The following is a 19,660-nucleotide window of genomic DNA, read 5'->3' on the forward strand; positions in this document are numbered from 1 at the left end:
TCCGCACTTTCGAAACGCCCGTGTACACGAATCCGGCATTTTGACCTCCGTTTGTTCTGCTACTTTCTGTCTCATGTCACATGCGGTTTGTATTGCGTCGTCAACGTCCCTTTCTGCATTCCTGCTCCAGCTCGTTTTTACTGCTCTTCGTCTCCCCCGTCCACACATATTTTGCCATCCTCCTCAATCATCCAGCCTCGTCACTGAAACCGGCCACAGATCGCATTGTTTCACGGTGGCGATAGTGTCTCAGAGAAGGCTCCGAAATGCGCGGCGGTTATGATCTTTGATCTCAGGGCGGGCCAGGGAAATAAAAGAGGTCCGGTCGAAACGTCGCCCGCGTAGTGTATCTACAGCAGCATGGAAATGACAGGGAGATAATTACACAACCGATCGAGGGCGAGTTATCACCGCCGCGCGCATCATCGAAATTTCGCAACACTGCATCATGAGGGATAGACGCTCAGACTGACAGCTCAAGCCTTTCGATTCCTGAGTTGGTGTCTGCCTGCTCGTGCACCTCGCTTTGGACTTGATTCGTTTCTTTGCTGAACAAGTTTAAAGTTAGCATTGGTGGTTTACAATACCGACTGACAGCGGCCATGCCGTATGGCTAGACTCCCGCTGCAGCGCTGGTGGCATTGAGTGATAAGATACGCCTTCGTACCCTCGAACTCTAACTGTATGCAGGTTTCTATCCACGACTTCTTCCGTATCATCACGAAAGTACTTTCCATTGTCTTTTCTGCTTCAGCTTTCATAGCTTTAGCTGCTGCTTCTTCCTCTACTTCTCTTTCCCCCTCTCCTCCCCCTCCTGCCGTAAATGTTACTCAAATTGCTTCGGGTTTGCCGTCATGTGCGGTAGGTCTATCTATGCAATCTCGCAACCAAATATGTGCTTGTTTAGCTGATCATATACCTTATCACTAGTGGAACTGTTCTACCACGCTTCTGCGAGTAGCGAACTACTCAGTACTACTCGACCCGCCATGTGTATGCAGAAACACCACTCTACAAGCCCAAATCTCGCAATGCGTGCAGCAGAGCTGTAAAGCATTTACCCTTGAAGTCGACGCGGCAAATGTCCAAACAGATATTTGTAAAGGGTATTCCCAAGAATCTCGACAAAGTTTACCTTAGGATGATTTTCTGTCCTATCTTTATGTTTAGTTATGCCCTTCTTACTGATAAGGGCCGGATCGAGATGGATAGTCGGACATGCATGGTGGCCTGATGATTATGCTTGTATTTTTGGCATAGTTCGTATCGCCTTTGCCTCGCCTTATTTCGTTATACTAACAAACTCGAAAGGTCACGGTGATTTTTGGATTTGCTCTTGAATGGACAGGTATGCTTTAAACTCCACGATCCCAATTGCTTTCCTAACATTCTTTAGGAGCCAACAATGGATTCGGAAAGCACTACTGGAATGTCGACCCCGCCAAGGCTTCTGAGCTCCTCAAACTCTTCTACCCCCTCTTGATCATCTATACCCTAATTCAAGTCACTGGGAAGATCGCTATTCTCCTGTTTTACCGCCGCGTCTTCCGTCCCTCACGATTCCGCCACGCTTGCGATATCTTTATTACTTTTATCGTTATTCAGGCCCTTGCTTTTATCCTCGTCCTTATTTTTCAATGTCATCCGGTTTATGATGCCTGGGATAAATCCGTCGATGGGAAATGTCTCAATTAAGTGCTATAGGGCATGCGGGGGCGGCGCTTGGTATTGCACAGGATTTGGCTTTATTAGTCATGCCGTTACCGCAGCTAAGAACCTTTAATATTGATCTCTGGAAGAAGATTGTTGTTTTTCCGTCGGGTCGTTGTATGTCTCCTCTCCTATTTCCTCGTCTCGTGTGCTAATGGAGTTGAAGTGCGTTTATTACCTCCATGATCCGGCTTAAATACCTCTACACTCTTACAAACGGCTACGACGCTACTTACGACAACGTTGATATCCTAGTCTGGTCTCTGATCGAAATAGACACTAGGCTTATCTGTGGTTTTTTACCTGCTCTTCGCCCACTAATATGCCATTGTATTCTTCTGTACCAACGCGTCATGGGCAGAACAGAACAGATCACTAGGTGCGAAAGCATGAACGGGAGTGCAAGGGAACTGGGAATAATGAAGCAGTACCAGTACCAGTACCGGATGAGTGGCATGCGTTAGACGTATATTGAGATGGATATGCAGATGATGAAGGTGGTTTAAGGCGCCGAGGAGGGGGAGTGCGGTAGATGAGGAGAGGTTCCCAACAGGGAAGATCGAGTGAAGAGGTAGGGCTTCGATAATTCAAGCGGTGCGGTCATGCTTTGACTATATATCGCTTGGTGCCTTCTTCGCATCATGTCCGACCTTGGTACTGTTGAGGAGGCTTTGGAAGGGCAACTCCTGATACTCAGCAACTGGTACTGCTTGTGATGCCGAAGGTAGGCTCCGAGAAGTTCGCGAGACAAGATAGTACCAGTAGCTAATATCCACGAAGGTCACCACACATCCGTCATCAGCCTAGGTGCGCCTCATCAATCTCGGTTGTATCGGTTGACAGCTCTATGAGGGTGCCAGTCTGTACCTGGAGCTCTAGGGAGATGAAAGAACATCTGATGATCCGAAGCGAGTATTTGATAAACAGTATTTGATTTTGTTTACTTTCTGCCCCTGCGAACCTTTGATTTCATGACACTATCTTAAAATGTTAAAAGAATGACAGAACAACAATGAACCCTAACCCTTCCTTTAGTGCTAATTACCCGCATTCTCCCGACCCAAGCTCCGACACGAAATGAAAACAAATTAAACAAGCCCTTCCTCATCAACAGCACATTGGACTCCTTTCCCATACTCCAAATTCGCTCATTAGTTCTTCCACTCCGAAAACTTCGCCTTCGGCACCGGCTCTAAAGGAAGCTCATCCTCACTCCCAGACCCTTTACTAGACTTCCTCTGAAACCCATCTTCCACATCCCCTCCACTCTCACTCCCACTCTTCCTCCAAACTATGTCCGACGTCTTAACATTCTCCACTGTAACGTTAACCTCCTTCAGCGTCCTGATCCCCGCACACTCATGCTGCCCATCTTCACTTCCTCGCATCTTGCTTTGCACAGCACTCGCATTCACGCCGGCCTGCATCTGAATCGCATTATGGGCGCCCATGGATTGAATGTGCGAACGATGGTAATCTGATTGGTTGTTGGTCTGGTTGAAGGTTGATGAGTGCCCAGCGATAAATTCGTTATTGTGTACTTCGATTGACTTCCGTGCGAGCTTCCTGATTAGATCAGCCATCGACATTTCGATATTGAGTTTGACCACGTAGGCGACCTGGTGGAATTGCGTGTACACGAGTCCGTTCTTGAGGGATATGAGGCACACGAGCATTAGCTGCGAGAGAATTTTAGCGTGTATATGGGATATAGCAGTAAGTATACTTACATCCAGGGCTACAGAGACCACCATGAGCTTCGCGTTGAAGCTGACGAGTGGTGCGTATTTCGTAAGACCGTGGTATTTTACAAGACTTTTTTGCACAGTGCGGAGGAAAAAGTAATTTAGTCCTGCGTCTACAATCATAATAATGATTTTGGAACATCTGTCCCAGTACTTGTTGATTTCCACGAAACTTAATATGTTAGTTTGGAAGAGGACACCGTGTAAGAGTACTAACATCGGATGATAAGGAGGCGAATGGGCTAGGATCCAAATGCAGAACACTGCGATATTGACCAGTGTGCTTGGAGGTCAGTCAGTAGTAGCGGAAGATTGGTCTTCGACGGTACGTACATTATCAAGGCGGTTCCCCATTTGAGCTTCCACACGAGTCGATCATCGTCTACAACGATAGCAATCCGATTGACGATGATTTGCAAGAGCAGCTGAACCTCGAAACTCCAGAGAACGAGCAGGCCAAAGTAGACCGGTATACTACAGGAGGATAAGCTTCGACGTAGCTATTAACGATGTCAAGAAGACTTACCCAGGCTTGATGTACCCTTCGAGGAAAATCCATACGACGATCATAGCAGCAGCATTGGCAAAGATCTCTCCCCACACCATAAAGATATAAACACTGTGAAGTGGTGATCGAACCGCCCTGGTTTGCTTGATAGCAGTCCACACAGTGAGTACCCCGAAACCGAGTGTAAAGCCAACGGCCAATGAGGCCAGCTTGAAGTCTGCAACACTCGTCATTTTGAATGTGAACGGATTGTGGGGCGAATAGCGGGGCGAATACCGGGTATGTAGGATTCTGTGAAGATAAGAAAGATGCAGACTGAAGGTGCTTGGAAGCTACCTCAGCTGGTCCAACTGTTGTGATATGCTGGACAATATGGAAAAGGCAGGAGATTCGTGAGACACTTAAGGACCGACATGGACCAGAGCAAGCCAAATGAAAACCTGATTGTTACACTAAGGTAGGCACGGAAGAACCGCATTGGATGTCTATTCCGTAAGCCCTGGCCTCAATACTGATTATGTTTCAGATCCCAAAGTACGATCCCGTCCCCTGTACTCGTACTCATCTCAAACTCCGAAGGGCTTTTTCAAGAAGCATGCTGCAGCGAGTTCTTACTATAGCTTAGACAACAAGACCTTATATGCAGGCCTGACAGTGGAAGAAAGCATTTGATGGCCTTATATTGGTCTAGGGAATAAGATACTTCTCATTCCTAAAGGTAGTCAATACTTGAAATATTCAGGGCGGAAAGGTATATCGAAGCTAAATTCACACTCTTAGCGGGGTAACAGAGTGACCATGAAAACTGAACATCTGAACATCGTGGAAGCTGGGATTACTTCCAATGAAAACGTAGAAGAATGAGTTTCCTGGCCTTGGGGTCGAGCTTTGCAGAATCCCCTACTGTGCATAGAAACGACTTTCTTACCAAGACAGGAATGTTCGCATGCATTGCAGCTACCAGCTCCGTGGAGAGACTCGAAGAAGGTTCCCTGACGAATTGGAGGCCGTTGTACTATGGTCTTGCGATGCTACCGGAGATGGGGTCCCAGCGATGAATTGGAAAATGCGGAGAGGGCACGAACCGCCGCACCGAACGATGCAACCGAACCGAGCAACAGATCTCTTTTAAAGATTACTGTACTCCGTACACCTCGCTCCCGAGATGCTTTCTGCATGCGGGGAAAGAGTGGAGTTATAATCAGGAACTCATCAGGCAGGACTGCAGATAATAGGGCAGCGCGGCATCTATGTGTTTCTTAACGAACAGCTAGTATAGCATGGGTAAAGAGTTAGGAGAGTACAAGTAAAAAATAAAAATAATATAATTATATAAATTTTTATTTTTAGTATTTTTCGATTTTATAAATTAAATATATAATATAATTAAATAAAGATAAATAAATAATATAGATTATATTTACTATTAATACAAGTAATATTAGTAGTATTAATAGTAATTAATAAAAAATATATAGCTAAGAGAAATAATAAAAGTAAATTAAAATTACTTAGGAAATAAAATTTAAATCTTACTCTAGCTAATCTTAATTAAAGTTAATATAATATTACTTCACTAAAGATATTTATTAGAGTTATATATATATTTAGAAAACGTTTTTTAATTATTTTAGTAAATGTTCTCTATAGAGTCGCGTAGGACTATCGGAGCTCGGATGACCTGTCACATGAGCACCGCCTAGATTCCCAACCTCCGGACAACAGCAAACACAACCTCCATACTTATCTTACTCCATACCTGCAACCCACCTGTCTTCTTTACACACACGCATTAACTTCGACTCACCGAGTTATTGTCAGAGGCAGGTCTCCCAATGCCGACCCCGAAGCACAATGTCCCCGCCACCAGCACGGTCGGAAGTCCGAAACACTCGGGCTCGGTTTCGTGGTGTACTCGTAAACCGTCAAAGAAGATTTGGTCCGATGTGAATTATTGGAATAACGGTAGAGTAGGAACCAAAGCATCATGAGTGCCAGAATAGAAAGGGCTAGAGTTAGCACGACAAATGTTGGGAGATGTACTTGGATAATCTCAACTCTTTCAACAAACATCTCTACGTGGTCCACGGAATTTCCTCAACGTATTCCATTTCTTGATCGCAAGGTCCTTGCGATTCCGTTATTGCTACGGCCCATGGTCTCTCTAGTCAGCTGCCACGCTGCTCGTTGTTGAAGTTGGTCTCTTCGTGAAGCCATCGCCGCATTGCCATCACATAGTGGCCGTCACCATGGACCCAAAGGAACCTATTGCTATCATCGGCACTGGATGCCGTTTCCCTGGCGATTGCGATAATCCATCGAAGCTATGGGAACTTTTGCGTGAGCCGCAAGACCTCTTGAAAGAGATTCCTGAAGAACGTTTCAACGTCGACACATTCTACCACCCCAAGAACTACCACCACGGAAGCAGCAATGTCCGCCACAGCTACTTGCTCAACGAAGACCTGCGGTACTTTGATGCACAATTCTTTGGGATCAAGCCTATTGAGGCCAACTCGATTGATCCGCAGCAGCGACTGCTTCTTGAGACGGTATATGAAAGTCTCGAGGCCGCCGGATTATCGATAAACCAGATGCGCGGCTCTACCACGGCTACCTACGTGGGTGTTATGAGTGCCGACTTTACCGACATGATTAGTCGTGATATTGATATGTTCCCAACATATTTTGCTACTGGTACGGCGAGAAGCATACTGAGTAACAGGCTGTCGTACTTTTTTGACTGGCATGGTCCGTCGATGACTATCGACACAGCTTGTTCTTCTAGTTTGGTTGCCATGCATCAAGCTGTGCAAACTCTACGTGCAGGAGACTCGTCCATCGCGGTGGTAAGTATTAACTCGCATTTCTTTCTTCGGGAATCGTCTGTTTTGATTGATTGCATTTGCTCAAAATCTGGGGTCTACTTTCACTAACTCAACTTTTCAGGTAGCCGGTTCAAATCTGGTGCTCGGCCCTGAGCAATATATTGCTGAAAGCAAACTACAAATGCTTTCTCCCACCGGGAGGAGTCGCATGTGGGATGCTGATGCGGATGGTTATGGCCGCGGGGAGGGGATAGCAGCCATTGTTCTCAAGCGTTTAAGCCAGGCTCTGGCGGACGGTGATCACATCGAGTGCATTATTCGAGAGACGGGCCTAAATCAAGACGGCAGGACGCGAGGGATCACCATGCCGAGCGCATCGGCGCAAGCAGCCTTGATTCAATCGACTTATGCCAGGGCCGGTTTGGATCTCAGCAAGCGAGCTGACCGACCGCAGTATTTTGAAGCACACGGCACAGGTAAATACTAAGATTCAACCCTATTATTTTTGACGCCATTCTGCTAACCTTTATCGCCTACAATTAGGTACACCGGCAGGCGACCCCATCGAGGCTGAAGCTATAAGTGATGCCTTCTTTGGTCCTGGTTCAAACTTTACACCGAGTGGTCCCGAAGATACGTTGTTTGTTGGGTCTATCAAGACCATTATAGGCCATACTGAAGGCACAGCCGGCCTCGCAGCTGTCATAAAGGCCTCGTTGGCGGTACAGGGCAGAACGGTGCCCCCTAATCGATTGTTGAGTCGGCTCAACCCAAGTGTTGCTCCATTTTATCGCAACCTCAAAATTCTTTCAGCAGCGCAAAAATGGCCGACGATAGCAAAGGGTGCCGTGCGTAGAGTTAGCGTGAACAGCTTCGGCTTCGGAGGAGCCAATGCTCATGCCATCCTGGAGAGTTTCGATGAACCGATTGGCAACGAGTTATTGACACAACATGACAAATTTCACACTTGTTTTACTCCCTTCCTTTTTTCAGCCGCTTCGGACAGTGCTCTCATTTCCGGCCTTGAAAGGTATCGAGAAACTTTGGCGACAACAAAGACAAAGAACGGCGAGTTTCAGTTCACACCCAGGGATCTTTCCTGGACGCTGAGTAGCCGTCGCTCAACTCTTGAATCTCGCACTATTCTACCTGCTGTGAGCAATTTTGAAGACCTAGTTGCGAATCTGGATACGACCATAAAAAACCTGAGCGAATCTCCTCCCTCACCATCATCCAGGACGGATTCATCGGGGAAAAAGCTGCGTATCCTTGGCATTTTTACCGGGCAGGGTGCGCAATGGGCTCGAATGGGTGCGGAACTTCTCGAGAAGTCTCCCGCTGCGAGGAGTATCATATCCAAACTGGACCAGAGTCTCAATTCTCTCCCGTCTCAGGACCGGCCACAATGGCTGCTGCGTGACCAGATTCTTGCAGATGCGGAATCGTCTCAAGTCAGCACAGCATCCATATCACAACCAATATGCACGGCCATCCAGATCATGTTGATTGACCTGCTGAGAGTGGCGGGCATTGAACTATCGGCTGTGGTGGGTCACTCGTCGGGTGAGATTGGTGCTGCCTATGCTGCACAATACCTCACTGCCGAAGAAGCGATTCGCGTGGCATACTATCGAGGACTACACCTTCGATCCGTCTCACACAAGGAAGGTGCAATGATGGCAGTTGGCACATCGTTCGAGGACGCCACAGAACTGTGTGAGCTGCCGGCCTTCGAAGGACGTGTATGTGTGGCTGCGAGCAACTCTCCTGCTAGTGTTACCTTGTCGGGAGACGCCGACGCGATCGAAGAGATCAAGGTGGTTCTCGCCGAAGAAAAGAAATTTGCCCGCCTCCTCAAGGTAGATCGAGCTTACCACTCTCACCATATGCAGCCCTGCGCTGAGGCATACGTGCGGTCGCTTCAGCAGTGTCATGTCACATCTAAGCGTCGTACCAATTGTCGCTGGGTCTCCAGTGTCTTTGTGCAAGATATCACCGATATGCCCGAAGACGAGAGCCTCAGTGGTACATACTGGGCTTCGAATCTGACAAGACCCGTCATGTTCGCCGAGGCCCTGAGGAAGACTCTCGAGGACCCGGAGAACGGAACACCAACGCCACAATATGATCTTATTATCGAGGTTGGACCGCATCCAGCACTGAAGAATCCTGTATCACAAACAATCCAAGACTACCTAGGACAATCCGTGCCGTATATAGGCACGCTATCACGCGGTGTCAACTCCATCGAGGCCTTTTCCACGGCGCTAGGAAATATTTGGGAGTTATTTGGTGAAGGCGTGGTTGACTTCACGACATTCGACCGTTTGGTTTCGGGAGGGAGAATTCCCAAGCCCAAGCTTTGCAAGGGACTTCCATCGTATCAATGGGACCACAACCGAGCATTCTGGTACGAATCACGTCTTTCCAGGGCTTTTAGAACGAGGAAGGACAGCCCCAATGAACTCTTGGGAAGAGACGTCTCAGATGGTGCCCCTGATCAACTTCGTTGGCATAACGTGCTCAAACGCAGCGAGATTGAATGGTTGGATGGCCATCAGGTGCAAGGGCAAACAGTGTTTCCCTGCGCTGGCTATGTATCGGCTTGCATTGAGGCGGCAATGAGATTGCCAGGCATGAAGCAGCAACAGCCTCAGGAGCAGCAGCAACAACGGACAATTCTGGCTATTGAGCTGCTAGATGTTATAATCGGTCAAGCCGTGGTGTTTGGTGATGACCAAGACACGGGAATCGAGACCTTTGTGACTCTGACTAATATTGCTTGGCAAGAAAAGGACAGTGATGGCAACAGGATTATATCTGCCAATTTTTCATTCTACTCCTCTCCAAACAGCGAGACCTTAGAGATGACTAGCCACGCTACGTGCCAGGTTCGAGTTACTGTCGGAGAAGAGCGTCCTGGATGCTCCGATACGAACATGCCACCCAGAAAGCCACACGAGGACGATTTTGCAATGCTGGAAGTTGAGTCGGACCGCTTCTATGACGCTCTTGGAAAACTTGGCTTTGGTTACTCTGGTCCCTTCCGAGCGTTGTCAGGAATGAAGCGGAAACTCGGCGCGGCTTCTGGCTTCATCCGGAATTCTCCTTCCTCGTCTTCTCCGCCTCTCCTGATTCAACCAGCAGCGCTGGATGCTGCTATACAGTCCATCATGTTAGCGTACTGCTACCCTGGAGATAGCATGCTGCGCTCCATCTATCTTCCCACGGGTATCAAGCGTCTGCTAGTCAATCCCCAGCATTGTTTGAGCTTTACTGGTGCCGACATAGACGTACCTTTCGATGCTATGGCCTCAATCAACACGTCTAGGAGTCTCTCAGGGGACGTCAGCATCTACTCCCCAGATGGTTCCCTCAAGGCAATTCAACTAGAGGGATTGCAAACGCGACCACTTTCCAACTCGACCGAGTCTAGCGACTTGAACATATTCACCGAGATGGTATGGGAAGTTGGCAATCCCGATGGCGAGCTAATTGTCGCAAAAACAAACGTTCCGGAACTTGAACCTGACCTGCTCTTCTCGCTTGAGCGTGTGGCATATTTTTACCTGAGATCGCTGGACAAGCAATTCACTGCAAAAGATCGGGCCAGAATGAAACTCGAATGGCATCAGGAACGGTTTTTTGCATACATTGATCACTGTCTCACCAGAGTGGCCCGTGGAAGTCACCCTTTCGTTAAACCCGAGTGGATCCATGATTCTGAGAACATCATATCAGATATCCTTAAGAAGTATCCCGAAAACATCGACCTGAGACTTATGTGTGCCGTGGGAGAAAATATGGCAGCTGTAATTCGAGGGCAGACGACGATGCTAGAACACATGATTAAGGATAACATGCTGAACGACTTCTATGTCGTTGCTCATGGGATGCCTCGATACACCAAGTATCTTGCGTCAATAGCACGTCAGATTAGTCATCGATATCCGCACATGTCCGTCCTCGAGATCGGAGCAGGTACAGGCGGTGCCACAAAATCGTTCCTGAACGAGCTGAGTGGTAGCTTCTCCACTTACACGTTCACGGACATCTCCAGTGGCTTCTTCCCTAAAGCAGAGCAGGTATTCTCTTCGTACAGCTCCCGGATGAACTTCAAGGTGCTGGACATCGAGAAGGACGTGCAAGAACAAGGCTTCTCGGATGGATCTTTCGACGTGGTCATTGCTTCACTGGTACTCCATGCGACTAGAAACCTGGCCGATACTTTGAAGAACGTCCGGCGACTTCTCAAGCCGGGTGGCTACCTGCTCCTTCTTGAGATTACCGAGAATGAGCAGATGCGTTTTGGTCTCATCTTTGGTGGACTCCCAGGGTGGTGGCTCGGCCATGAAGATGGGCGTGCACTATCCCCTTGCATTGGGCTGAAGGAATGGGACTTGTATCTGAAGCAGACAGGTTTCTCTGGAATGGATACTGCTATTCCGCATCACGACAAGCTACCAGTCCCCCTCTCAATCATCGTCTCTCAGGCTGTTGATGATAGGGTCCAGTTCTTGAAACACCCCATATCGTCCCCATTATCGTCGATTCAATCGAGCCCGGTCATCCCTCGATTAACATTGATCGGTGGGGGTGGAGTCAAAAGCGCAAAAATTGCGGCAGATATTAGTAGGATTCTAGGCCATGGGGGACCCCATTGCGGACAGATGAGATTTATCAAGTCACTCCAAGACATTCGGCCACACCAAGACCTGCCTATAGGAGGAACCACCCTCTGCCTAGCCGACATCGACGAACCCGTTTTCAAGTCAATAAATGCAGAGAAGCTTCGCGGATTCCAAGAGATCTTCAAACAGTCCGCCAATGTCCTCTGGATCACCCGGGGCTCGCGTAGTGGCGATCCTTTCTCAAGGATGGTGATTGGATTTGGTCGAACACTGGTGCTCGAAATGTTACATATTCGCCTTCAGTTCCTCGACATTTCTCCAAGTAGTGCTGCGGATATTGATATCGTGATGCCCGACCCAACTTCCATTACCGAGTATCTTCTTCGCTCTGAGGCGGCAGGGACTTGGGAAAATGAAGGCGGTGCACAGTCCGAACGCGAGCCTCTCCTCTACTCTAATGAACCAGAACTACACTTTGACCAAGAGAGTGGCAAATTATATGTTCCACGGTTCAAGCTGAACAAGAGCCAGAACGATCGGTACAACTCTGGCCGTCGGACCATCACCGACCTGGTCGATACGAAGGAGACGATTGTTCAGCTCGCGCACCGCAATGACGGGTTATGCAACCTTTTTATCGAAGACCCGTCTTCTTCTTCACCAGTTTCTGACTCTCTTCTCAACACGACAACGCAAATGGTCGAGATCGACGTCCTTTATTCTGTCACCCGAGCAATTAAGGTGCGCAGAGACTTCTTCCTTTTCCCAGTCCTCGGCGTAGACCGACGGACTGGGGAGAGGATCCTGGCACTATCCCTGAAAGAAGCATCCAGAATTAACGTCATGGCCTGTTTCGTCCTGCCTGGGGTTGCAGCTCCAGAAGCGCCAGATGGGGCCGTCGAGGCTTTACAGTTGCTATACACTGAGCTACTTGCCCAGTCGGCGATGAGGGACGTTCTGATAGATAGTCAAGTTATCCTCCTGCAGCCAGACCCTGCATTTGCTCGTGCAGTCAGCCGACTTGCAACTGACAAAGGCGCTAAACTTGCTTGTTTGATGACGACTAAGAGACAGCATCCTGGCAGCACGGAACCTGGTCTGGCATGGAGCTATATTCACTCGAACGCATCGAAACTCGAACTTCAGCAATCAGTTCCCAACTTGTTCATGGCTTCTGCAACCAATAGTCCCTGGCTAATTCTGAATATGGGAGGTGCAACCACGAAGGGTCTCTGTCGGAATCTCGTCGAATGCTTGCCCCCAGGTGTTGCGGCTCATGTGAGCTCGGAGGCCACACTTACCTCTCAAACAGTGATTTTGCCCCCACGCTTAGACCAACATTGGCAAGATGTTCGCTCTATTCTGGTTAATGCCAAATACGGAATGGAGGCGCGAGATGGTGGTAAAGAGGATCAGAAACGTCTTGCCGTTGTCACGGCCAATGACCTGGTTAATCAGCAGCTCCCTCATGGCCTCAGGGATGAACCACACGTCGTTGCTTGGCATAATCTAGGAAACGTCCCAATCCAAATCACACCTGTCGATTCACACGTCAAGTTCAGAAATGACAAGACTTACTGGCTTGTTGGTTTGACTGGCGGCCTAGGTTTGTCACTGTGCGAATGGATGGCACAGCGGGGCGCTCGCTATCTGGTAGTCTCTAGTCGCAGTCCTAAGGTGGATGAGCGATGGTTGAAGAAAATGAAGGGGCTACAAGTCACCGTGCAGGTCATTGCCAAGTATGCTCTATTACTTGCATTTCTTCCCTACTTATCTTCACTATGACTTTGACTAACACTCAACCGCAGTGACATATGTGACCGAGATTCGGTCCGGGCTGTATACGATGAAATTTGCCGCAAGCTGCCACCTGTTGCCGGCGTTGCCCAAGGAGCAATGGTCCTGCATGATACCATGTTTCTTGACCTCGACATGGAGCGTGTTAACAAGGTCATGCGGCCCAAGGTTGATGGATCCATGTACCTGGAAGAGATCTTCAAAGACACTGACCTTGAATTTTTCATCTTCTTCTCCTCCATGGCCGCGGTTACAGGAAATCCCGGCCAGTCTGCCTACGCTGCAGCCAATATGTTCATGGCTGGTTTGGCCAGTCAACGCAGGAAGCGGGGCCTCAATGCATCGGCAGTGCATATTGGAGCTATCTTTGGTAATGGGTATGTAACGAGAGAGCTGACCCTTGCCCAGCAGGAGTTTCTCGGAAAGGTGGGCAATCTGTGGCTGTCGGAGCAGGATTTCCGCCAACTCTTCGCTGAAGCTGTGCTTGCTGGACAGGACCGCCGTAACAAGAATCCTGAGCTATCGACGGGCTTGAAGATGATTGATGGCAGTCAAGAGTCCGAGGATACTATCACCTGGTTTCGCAACCCTATATTTCAGCATTGCGTGAGGAGCGAGAGCCAGGATGCCGAGTGGTCTAATAGTGCGGACGGTTCGAGAGACCGGAGAGGCGTAGCTATCAAGGCTCAACTGCTAGACGCTATCAACCAAGAGGAAGTGCACCAGGTCATGTTAGATGCCTTCACCGCGAAACTACGGTCAAGCTTGCAAGTCGAAGAGGGCCGGAATCTTTTGAACCTCACGGCAGATAATCTGGGCATTGACTCTCTTGTTGCTGTCGACATTCGTTCGTGGTTCATTAAGGAGCTCCAAGTCGAGATCCCCGTGCTAAAAATCATAAGTGGAACGACTATGGGTGAATTGCTTGTCTGCGCACAAGAGTTACTCCCAGCAGCCCTAACGCCGAACTTGGACCCCAATAACAAAGACAAGCCTCGGATTAGGGAACCAAAAAAGCTAGGGACGAAGCCAAAATCCGCGACAAACCTCATTTCCACTTCAGAAACATCACCAGCAAAGCAACAAGGGCAGCCCACCCGCGAAAACTTGGCCGAAGAGATAAATTCTCGGGCATCCACGACGGGGGTAAAGGGGCCACAATGGCAGGCACAAGCCCAATTGAGATCATCCGCAAAGCCTGTTTCAGCAGGGCCAGCAGAGTCTGGAATTGGGCGAGATGAGCACAGTGAAAACGAGGGCGACGAAAGGACTGACTTGACATTAATAACACCCACTTCTTCCTCGGAGTCTGCCAGCATCTCAAACTCCTCCCCACTCAAATTTCTTGCACTCTCATTTGATGAGGTTCAGCGACCAGGGACAGAGAATTCCACTCCGGGCACTTCCTCCAATACGTGGTCAGAGATCGACGGCTACGAAGTACTGTCTCAGAATTCCTCCTTTGGGCCGTCATCGAAAAAAGTCCCCAAGGAACCAAAGTCGACGAACATGCTAAGAAAGGTTGTCGCCTCCAGCACTGCGGTCACGAAGAAGGTGCTGATTTCGTTCGCCCAGTCCCGATTCTGGTTCTTGGAGCAGTACCTACAAGATGCATCTACGGCATTCAATATCACTCTATCCATTAGCCTGAATGGCTCACTGGACGTGGGAAAATTCGAGCGAGCCGTCAAGCTTGTTGGACAGCGCCACGAGGCGTTACGAACACGATTTATTGCCGCAAATAATGACGGAACGGCTGAAGCACAGGATGTCATGCAAGAAGTTCTTGCGGTTCCGACACTGGAATTGGAGCTGCAAGACATTGGCAGTGACACCCAGGCAGATGAAGTGTATAAAGAAATTCGAAGGCACCGATATAAACTGTCTGAGGGTGAAAACATGAGGATCTTACTCCTTAGGAGGTCGCTAGCTTCGTTCCAACTCATCATCGGCTACCATCACATAAACATGGATGGTGTAAGCTTGGAGGTGATTCTGCGAGAGCTGGAGATGGCGTATAACTCCAAAACCCGGCTCTCGAGTGTCCAGAACGTGCTGCAGTATCCCGATTTTGCGGAACAGCAACGACACGAGTATGAATCGGGCCAGTGGACAGATGATCTTGCCTTCTGGCGAAACGAATTTGGAGACATAAGCTCAACGATCCTAGAGCCACTCCCACTTCTACCCATGGCTAAAACTTCAAGGCGCTCGCCTCTCACAGTATATTCTACCAGCACTGCAGATTTCCACGTGAACCAAAGTATTCTACAGAACATAGAGTCCACTTGCAAAAGGCTGAAGGTGACAGCGTTCCACTTCCATCTCGCTGTGTTCTATACTCTCCTCATTCGGTTGGTCGACGTCGAACACCTCTGTATCGGCATAAGCTCCGCGAACCGCGGCCACGGAGCAGACAAGCTGCAGAGCGTGGGAATGTATTTGAATCTCCTTCCTCTATTGCTAAGGGCCCAGCCCAACCAGACCTTCGCTAACGTGCTGAGGATGGTTCGCGAAAAGTCACAAACCGCTCTCGCACACTCCAAGGTCCCGTTTGACGTTATTGTGAGCGAGCTAGGCCTTCCTCGGTCAACGACTCATAGCCCGTTATTCCAGGTCCTTTTCAACTATCGGCCTGGTGTATCAGAGCGTCGCAGCTTCTGTAATTGTGACAGCGAAGTTGTTGCGTTTGAGCAAGGACAGACAGCGTATGATCTGACCTTGGACATCATTGGGAACCCTGGCGGCGACTGCCATGTCATCCTAGCTGGACAGTCGGCACTCTACAACGCTCATCATATGGGCATGCTAAGAAACATGTACAAACAGCTACTTGGCTCATTTGCTCGGAACCCTGCATTGCGGCCTAGTATGGAGTCATTATATGATGCAGAGGAAGCAAGAAGCGCAATTCAACTGGGACGAGGTATGCTAGCTACCCCTTTTCGATTCAACTCATCCATATCCTGTCTTGCCCATTCCACGCCTGATATTCAGTACCAAGTCACCATGTAGATAAGAGTCAATCGCGTGTACTCACACAATTACAGGTCCCTTTTACAAATACTTGTGGCCAGAAACTCTACCTCATCGTATTGACATGATGGTTCAGAAATACAACAATAAGATAGCACTCGTGGATGCCAGCAAAGGGCCAAAATCATCTTCATCGTTGAGCTACGCACAAATGGCCAACAGGGTAAACTCCATCGCCACTGCCTTGAACAAGCAACAACCACCCATAGGACATGGAAGCATAGTCGGTGTCTTCCTAGAACCTGGTTTGAATTGGATATGCTCGCTTTTGGCCGTTTTGCGCCTCGACGCCACGTATATGCCCCTCGATTCACGCACTGGACTGGATCGATTGTCTGCCATCGTTCAAGATTGTAAACCTACCTTGTTGCTCGTCGACGATTCGACTGAGGAAGAGTCAGAATACTTTGACTCGGTTCAGACGAAAATTAACATTGATCGATATGCAACGACAACTGCCACAACACTAATACCAAATACGGCGAAGGCGAACTCGGTCGCAGCCATCCTGCACACCAGCGGCTCTACTGGCATTCCAAAGGGCATTATCATGAGACACGAGACTTTCGCGAATAGCATCGAAATCATGACCGACAAGTTGCACTTCCGTGAGGGGGGTGATGTGACCCTTCAGCAGAGCTCCTACAGCTTCGACATGTCGCTCTGTCAGACGTTCCTGACACTTTCCAATGGTGGAACTCTCCACGTTGTTCCGAAACAGCTCCGGGGAGACCCACTGGCTATCTCTTCCATTATTGCAACGCAAGGTATCACTTTTACGACAGCCACCCCGGCAGAGTACATCAGTTGGATTCGCTATGGGAAATCCGTGGATCTTGGCAAGTCCAGTTGGAGACTCGCCCAGACAGGTGGTGAGCCAGTTAGCAAGGCGTTGAAAGACGCCTTCCGTGAAGTCTCTAATTCAGGCTTGCACCTAGTTGATTGTTATGGCCCAACTGAGATCACGTTTTGCTGCAGTAGCAGGGACGTGGATTACTGGGCTGAAGTTCCTAATGAAGATGGAACTGACAACGCTACGGGCTTGCAAACATGGCCAAACAATTCGGTATACATTGTCGACACTAATATGAAGGCGGTTCCTGTTGGCATTCCAGGACAGGTGCTCATCGGCGGAGCGGGTGTCGTCGCCGGTTACCTGCACAGCGAGCTCGATGCTCGAGGATTTGCTACAGATACCTTCGCGCCTACCGATTTCCTTGCGGCTGGGTGGTCTCGATTACATCACACCGGGGACTTCGGACGACTTAGCAAGGTGGATGGAAGCCTGATCCTCCAGGGACGTATCGCCGGCGACACTCAGGTCAAACTTAGGGGTCTCCGGATCGACCTGCGTGAGGTGGAGGCTGCAATTATCAATGCCGCGGAAGGCAAAATTGTCGATGTTGCTGTGACGGTGCGCGAGTCAACGACCTCTGGTTCCGAGCTCTTGATCGCTTTTGCTGTTACTACTTCAACTAACAGCAATGGAAAAGCGGATGATGAACTCAGTAGGGTGCTCAACCGGCTGCCCCTACCGCTCTACATGCGCCCCGCTGCTATAATTCGTCTCGCAAATCTGCCAATTAACACATCCAACAAGATCGATAGAGCCGCTCTGAAATTGATCCCACTTCCAGAAGGGCGTTATAACTCAGATGATGCCACAACTTCTCTCGGTCCTCAGTTGAATGACACTGAATCACGCTTGAAAGAGCTATGGGAGGACCTCATTTCGAGCGAAGTACTCTCGCAATATAAAATCGCTCCAGAGTCTGACTTTTTTCACGTCGGTGGCAGTTCGATGATCTTGGTTAAACTGCGGGCACGGATCCAAAAGGCGTTTGGAATAGGCAGCCACCAACTCTCATTGTTCCAGTTGTTCGAATCCAGTACTCTAGGAGGTATGGCAACCCTGGTCATAGATTCTTCATCGCCGAAGAACCCGTCACAGAGCCACAACAATAGCCGCAGAACAGTCCCCGACGAAGAAGAAAAGGCCATTGACTGGGAGGTAGAAACGGCAATCTCGCCCAGCCTAATGCGCAATCCTCTGTCAAAGCAACACTTCTTCACACAACCAGATGTAATAGTCCTCACCGGGGCTACGGGCTTCCTAGGCAGAGCCATCTTGACGCGCCTGCTCGAAGATGGTATCGTCAGCAAGATTCACTGCCTTGCGGTCCGTGACCCGAAAGGCATCTGCGAGCGCTACCCTGCCTTGTTCCGATCCCCACAAGTCGTAGTTCACGCCGGCGATTTAGCACTGCCACGCTTCGGACTCGCAGACGAGCAACAACTTTCAGACATCTTCTCTGAGGCCCACGCGGTGATTCACAATGGCGCAGACGTCTCCTTTATGAAGTCGTACACCAGCCTGAAGCCCGCCAACCTCGAAGCCACCAAGGAACTTGTGCGTCTTTGCCTTCCCTACCAGCTGTCGTTCCACTATATCTCCTCGGCAGCTGTTACACACCTAACAGGGGAGGAAAGCTTCGAGCAGCGGTCGGTTGGGTCGTATTCCCCGCCATCATCATCCGAGCTACTAAATGGCAACAGTGGGTACCTGGCTACTAAGTGGGCCAGTGAGCGGTACCTTGAGAAAATCAGCGATCGATGCGAGTTGCCTATCTGGATTCATCGACCATCGTCTATCACGGGTGATGGCGCGTCTGAGGTGGATCTAATGACCAATTTGTTGCACTACTCGCGCACCATCAAGGCGGTTCCCGATACCAGCTTGTGGCGGGGGTACATTGACCTGGTTTCTGTAGGCCGTGTCGCCATGGATATTGCGAACCAGGTCTACGAAGACTACTCTTGGCCCGGCAACGTCAAGTACCTGTACGAATCTGGGGAGCAAGAGATTTTGCTATCAGATATAAGGGGTGTGCTAGAAAGAGCGACTGGTGGGTCGAAGATTGAGACGGTTCGGATGGAGGAATGGGTTTCAAGGGCGGAAGAGAAGGGGTTGAATCCCCTACTTGGCGAGTATTTGCGACATATAGATGGCACTCCGTTTGTTTTTCCACGCTTGGTGCATGAGGGCGATTTCTTCTAGAATTTGTTGCAAGTTTTCTAGATAGGGTGTTTCTTTGTTTGGTATTGTGAAGTAGATATAAAAGATCAATATAAGCATATGAGAAACAGCTGCTGTCCAGCGCTTCGATTTCCCTGCCTTGGTCGCTGCTTAGATTTATAGTAGAGGAGTTAAAGAAGGGTTAATTAGAGTTCTACGAAGTTGCTAGAACGCGTCCCTATTTAGAGGGCCAACAATCTAAACTATACCGAGGGAGCTAGGTTGGACAAACAACCTCATGTTAGAAAGTGATGAGAAATGGAGAAGGAATAATAAAGCTCGAGGTAGGAGACAGTTTACTTATGTACTGTACATAACAATTAGCCGTG

At 49.1% G+C, this 19,660-nt stretch overlaps 3 protein-coding genes across 3 annotated transcripts; 2 read left to right on the forward strand and 1 right to left on the reverse strand.

Annotated features, from left to right (window-relative positions):
* Window positions 1-684: 684 nt before the first annotated feature.
* Window positions 685-1,695, forward strand: BP5553_08688 (uncharacterized protein; the record flags this gene model as incomplete). The annotated part of the gene is made up of 3 exons (XM_032017311.1): window positions 685-861; window positions 1,312-1,348; window positions 1,397-1,695. 3 exons carry the CDS (start codon window positions 685-687, stop codon window positions 1,693-1,695), a joined length of 513 nt encoding a protein of 170 aa, XP_031866742.1.
* Window positions 1,696-2,861: 1,166 nt separating this feature from the next.
* On the reverse strand, window positions 2,862-4,196 carry BP5553_08689 (uncharacterized protein; the record flags this gene model as incomplete). The annotated part of the gene is made up of 4 exons (XM_032017312.1): window positions 2,862-3,389; window positions 3,441-3,738; window positions 3,789-3,929; window positions 3,982-4,196. The coding sequence occupies 4 exons, from the start codon at window positions 4,194-4,196 to the stop codon at window positions 2,862-2,864; spliced, it is 1,182 nt and encodes a 393-aa protein (XP_031866743.1).
* Window positions 4,197-6,212: 2,016 nt separating this feature from the next.
* Window positions 6,213-19,313, forward strand: BP5553_08690 (putative hybrid nrps pks; the record flags this gene model as incomplete). Its single annotated transcript, XM_032017313.1, has 5 exons — window positions 6,213-6,812; window positions 6,913-7,267; window positions 7,335-13,161; window positions 13,231-16,145; window positions 16,270-19,313. 5 exons carry the CDS (start codon window positions 6,213-6,215, stop codon window positions 19,311-19,313), a joined length of 12,741 nt encoding a protein of 4,246 aa, XP_031866744.1.
* Between the last annotated feature and the right edge of the window lie 347 nt (window positions 19,314-19,660).

Source organism: Venustampulla echinocandica (genome assembly GCF_003357145.1).
Source record: "Venustampulla echinocandica strain BP 5553 chromosome Unknown scaffold_8, whole genome shotgun sequence".
Classification (NCBI taxonomy): Eukaryota; Fungi; Ascomycota; class Leotiomycetes; order Helotiales; family Pleuroascaceae; genus Venustampulla; species Venustampulla echinocandica.